Source organism: Lycium ferocissimum, chromosome 9 (assembly GCF_029784015.1).
Source record: "Lycium ferocissimum isolate CSIRO_LF1 chromosome 9, AGI_CSIRO_Lferr_CH_V1, whole genome shotgun sequence".
NCBI classification, from domain to species: Eukaryota; Viridiplantae; Streptophyta; class Magnoliopsida; order Solanales; family Solanaceae; genus Lycium; species Lycium ferocissimum.
This window is the reverse complement of record NC_081350.1, coordinates 3,878,016-3,882,448: the sequence shown is the minus strand read 5'-3', so window position 1 is coordinate 3,882,448 and position 4,433 is coordinate 3,878,016. Positions and strand designations below refer to the sequence as shown.

The following is a 4,433-nucleotide window of genomic DNA, read 5'->3' as shown; positions in this document are numbered from 1 at the left end:
GTAATCACTAAATAACCAACAAGTTTTAAAAACATAAGTTCAGAACTGTTCCAATGTTTTATTGTTTTGCTTCATATATAAACTGGTAGTATAAAATGGAATTAATAACTCACCAACTCACCATTATAATTATAATATATTGTATTACAAAAAATTTATCGAGTGAGCCCATACATATAGATTAAGTCCAAATTTTAATTTAGTGCCTCTTTTGTGCCAGTGATTGAATATGGAATAAGGAATTGACACATACAAAGTGTCCGTCTTGCTACATTTAACACGTGTTTCCATAGAGTGTGCACTATTTTATATGAGAGTTGAGACGGACATCACAAAAACGTCTTCTTATTGAGTGAATTGTTGTGCTCACATCTCCTCAATGAAACGTGATAGAGTTTACTAGTAATAATTAGAAATTTTAAAAAACCAACTCAACTAGCTAGTGAATCACTTTCTTGAAAATATGTTAAGAGAGTACGTACTAGATTTTGACTCTTCTGTTCTGTTCTCAACTATAAATAGTTTGTAGTAAGACCAAACAAGACACATTAAACTTTCAATATATCTTGTGTTTGTACTATACGGACAACCAAAGTCCAAATGAAGATGGGTCGATTTTTCATATGTTTTATTGTCCTAAGTTTATTTTGCCTTAGTGAAGTAGGCTTAGTCCTCGGAGATATTGGCACCGCTACTTCTTATAATCCCCCTTATACCCGTGAGTAATCCTCTTTTATTTCTTACTTTTCTTCCTCTTCCTTCTCTTTTGAGAATTTATAAATTAAAAAAAATAAAAAAAGGTACTGTAATTAGTTAAACCTAGTTTCAGAATTTCTCTGTCTTAAAAAATTATGGCAATATCTAGTTGGTTCATAAATAGTGGGAAAGAGCAGTAATTTTCAGTGACGCTATTATAGAATAGTTTATTCCGTTTTATTCTGTGAAAATTAATCCGAAATCTTGGACCGAGTGAACTCAATGGGGCTCGGACTTAAATTTTATTTTTATGTTAATATTTTATGTATTTATCTTAATTTCCATTTTTTGGAAATTAAAATCTTCGTGATTTTCTACTCCGATTTATTACTCGATTTGAAGATATAAAAGCTTTTGCACATTTTATTAAATTAGAGTAAGGAATAGAAAGATAAGACCTACACCCAAAATTTCTTTATAATAGAATTTTCTACATAAAGTTTCCAGATATTCTTAAATATCAGCCCCTCTGCTTATTTTTCTTTTAAAGGGAATCCATACTATATAGTATGTTTAACGAGGTTGATATAATTGTAACATGCAATATTAAGCATTTGTTTTATTGCATATATATTTGGACGGCAGCCACCAAGTGCAGCGGCAACAGGGCAGATCAGTTCCCGTCGGGGAATCTATTCGTGGCAGTGAGCGAAGGGCTGTGGGATAATGGAGCCGCCTGTGGACGCCGTTACAGGCTGAAATGTTTGAGTGGAAACAACAGGCCATGCAAGGAAGGAACTATTGATGTGAGAGTTGTGGACTATTGCACTAAAAGACCATGTCCCTCTACTATTGTCTTGTCAAGTGATGCCTTTGCTGAAATCTCACATTCTCATAATGCTAAAATCAACATTGAATATGTCCAGTAATTTTTCTTTCATCCTTTTTCTTTCTTTTTGTTCATCTTCTTGGGTTTTAATTAAACATTAACTATAACGTAACGTTTCTATTTCACCTTTTTTTCTACTAGCTTGTCATTTTTCTTTTGTTCTTTATCTTTTCAGGATTTGACGAGAAAGAAAGTGAAGCTTAGGAAATATGGAAGACGCATGATAAAGAAACTCACATATAGTTCAGCAATATATCTCAACTTTGATGTATTTTAAATACCTTTTTGAGCAGACATATACGAAGAGTTACTAATTTTGCTTCAGATGCTCAGAAACTAGTTTCTCTCGATAGGTCTTTCGTCTAGTCACAAAATAAACATACTAGAATTAGAGGCAACACAACGAAAAGACCGTACTATGCCTAATTAAGTCATGACTTTGACGTAACAAGTGTGTTCCGTTGCAAAATTATCCAATCGCGCAGAAGTTCGAAAGCTGCAAAAAGGAAAATTAAACTAGTAATAGGTGGATAAATCATGTATGGCTAATTAGCAACAGAGCACAGGAAATGAAAGCAGAGTATATCCTGAAATATTTCATCTGCTATTGATATAGCTTAGACAATTAAAATGACCTTTGGTCCAACTAAATCTCAAAAGTGAACCTCCATGAGATTGCCTGAAACCATATTAGGAAACAACAATTCGTTCTCTCAATTAATGTGGGATACTTAACATTTCTGTACAGCTAAAGCCGGTGAAATATGGATAACATAACATGAAGTAGATTGGCCTTTCGTGGGCTATAGATTTTAAAAGCCCAACTCAATCTAATTCATGATCTCTTTTCAAAATGTTAGCCTTTCCCAGTCTTAAGCGGTCCTTGTTAGCTTGTGAGTTGCTCTCTTAAAGACAATTGTTATCAATTAAAAAAAAAATGTATGTTCTCCTCGAGATTGAAATTCTCGTGAATGGTGACTAAAATGTTATATTTGCAGTTAAATACATTTATGTGCTTTGTTTGTATGAAGAAACACTTTTGATATATTTGCTCATAAGTTAGTCTGAAACTCTGAATTATTTCAAGCAATATCATTCTCTTGGCATAGGTATGTCAATTTTCCTTCTACTTGTAACGGCTTAAGGTACCATGCCGTTAATATTTAATTTGTAGTTTATAAAATTAAGGACAACCAGAGGAGATTGATTTGCTAATTGGTTTCAACTTCAGGATCTTCTTGCTCCAAATTGGTGCAAATTCTAAGGAATTTGATTCGCCGTGTTCTAAAGTTGTGCGAATTTTTAGTTTCTCTTCAATTTAAATGACAAGTGCTAAGAAAAGTAAAAGAGGGGGTCAAAGTGGTTATAATTTAATTTTTTGGGCCCATGGGCCAGCCCACCCCCATTAGGTCGACCATCAGCGTGCTGAGTTGGGACGCATCTAAAAGCCTCAATTTTAAACATTTTTTTTTTTTGTTGCTAGGATTGTCCTTCAAAGGCACTGGTCTTTACTTTTTTTTCTTCGCTTAAAAAATTGACCGAAAATAACTCAAAGTTCTAGGTTCGAATTCCCGCTCAGTGAAAAAAAATTGCAAGGCAAGGCTTCGCGAAAAGTCTGCCTTGCGAATTTGATGTGCAATCCGCGCAAAAAAGGCCTCTAAATGGGAGTCTATGAAGAAAGAATTGTTCCAAATCGTTTAAAAATTTCTTCAAACGATGTGAAACACCTAAAACATACCAAGAAATCAAGTTTAAAAGCTTCTATCCTCACTTTCATGTATTGTCATTTCGTTTCTGCTACAATAACCTTTCATTACAAAAGAAACTAGTACAGTTAAATGGGGACCTGCACCAAAAGATCTTTTACTTAGTCACTTCATATGTATGTCATCATGTCACGACCCAACTCGTGGGTTGTTGCAGTACTCCACTATCCCCCTCGCGGCGAACCTTTCCCCTACTTTACCAATTTTAGAATTAACAACGTTTAAGATTAAATCATGAAGGTTAGCCTCACTATCATAGATAAATAACTAAGTGCGAAAACCACAAACGACACCCCAAGGATCCGGTCAAGTCATAGTACAAGCAGCCACTACACAAGTACACAAGTCTCGAATAACCCGAGAGTACATATGTTTAAAATTCTCGTAAATAGAAAGATTTGATATAAGCAAAGAGAGAGAGTTATTCGGTCCGGTCCGGGAACAATGCTCACCCTAGAAACTCGGGTACGATGCCCGGGAGTCACTCACAGGTCGACGGGATCCCAGAATGAACTCGACTTAGAAAAAAGAGTACAACAAGGTGCAAGAAAAAAGCACTATGTATCGACAGTATCATAGAAAGCTTTCCACAACAATTAGTTTACATATACGAAGAAAGAAATTGACAAGTAGACGTACAAACAAAAAAGGGTACTACAATTAAGCATATTCAAGCAAACTCACAGTAATAGGAACCCCAATAGATCTCAGTAACCTCAACTCATAGCCTAGGAGAAAGTTTTTAATCCTCGAGTCTCTCAAGTCTCTAAGTAAACACCTTACAAGAAAGCATCAACTCAATGAATTACCAACCAACAAATCAATGCGGAAACATACCATGCAATGATATAAATAAAAATAACGGAATCAATGATATGAGTGGATATAATATGAATGCATGTGCGATGCAATGCAACGAACTGACCGTAAGTCCGATATACACACAGTTTGGAAAAAATCCTCCACGTTTTGATAATCATACCCAAAAAATAAACCCGGGACCCCCGAAATCCCCAGAGACTTTCGCTTCCTTTTTTTCAACGTTTTCCCAAAACTTTTTTCCATGAGCCACTCACTTATCA

The 4,433-nt window shown here is 35.0% G+C and overlaps 1 protein-coding gene across 1 annotated transcript; it reads left to right on the top strand.

Moving 5' to 3' along the window:
* The first annotated feature begins 1,190 nt into the window (after positions 1 to 1,190).
* On the top strand, positions 1,191 to 1,909 carry LOC132069191 (EG45-like domain containing protein 2). The gene is made up of 2 exons (XM_059462623.1): positions 1,191 to 1,621; positions 1,761 to 1,909. The coding sequence occupies exons 1-2, from the start codon at positions 1,266 to 1,268 to the stop codon at positions 1,765 to 1,767; spliced, it is 363 nt and encodes a 120-aa protein (XP_059318606.1). The 5' UTR covers positions 1,191 to 1,265; the 3' UTR covers positions 1,768 to 1,909.
* Positions 1,910 to 4,433: the final 2,524 nt, after the last annotated feature.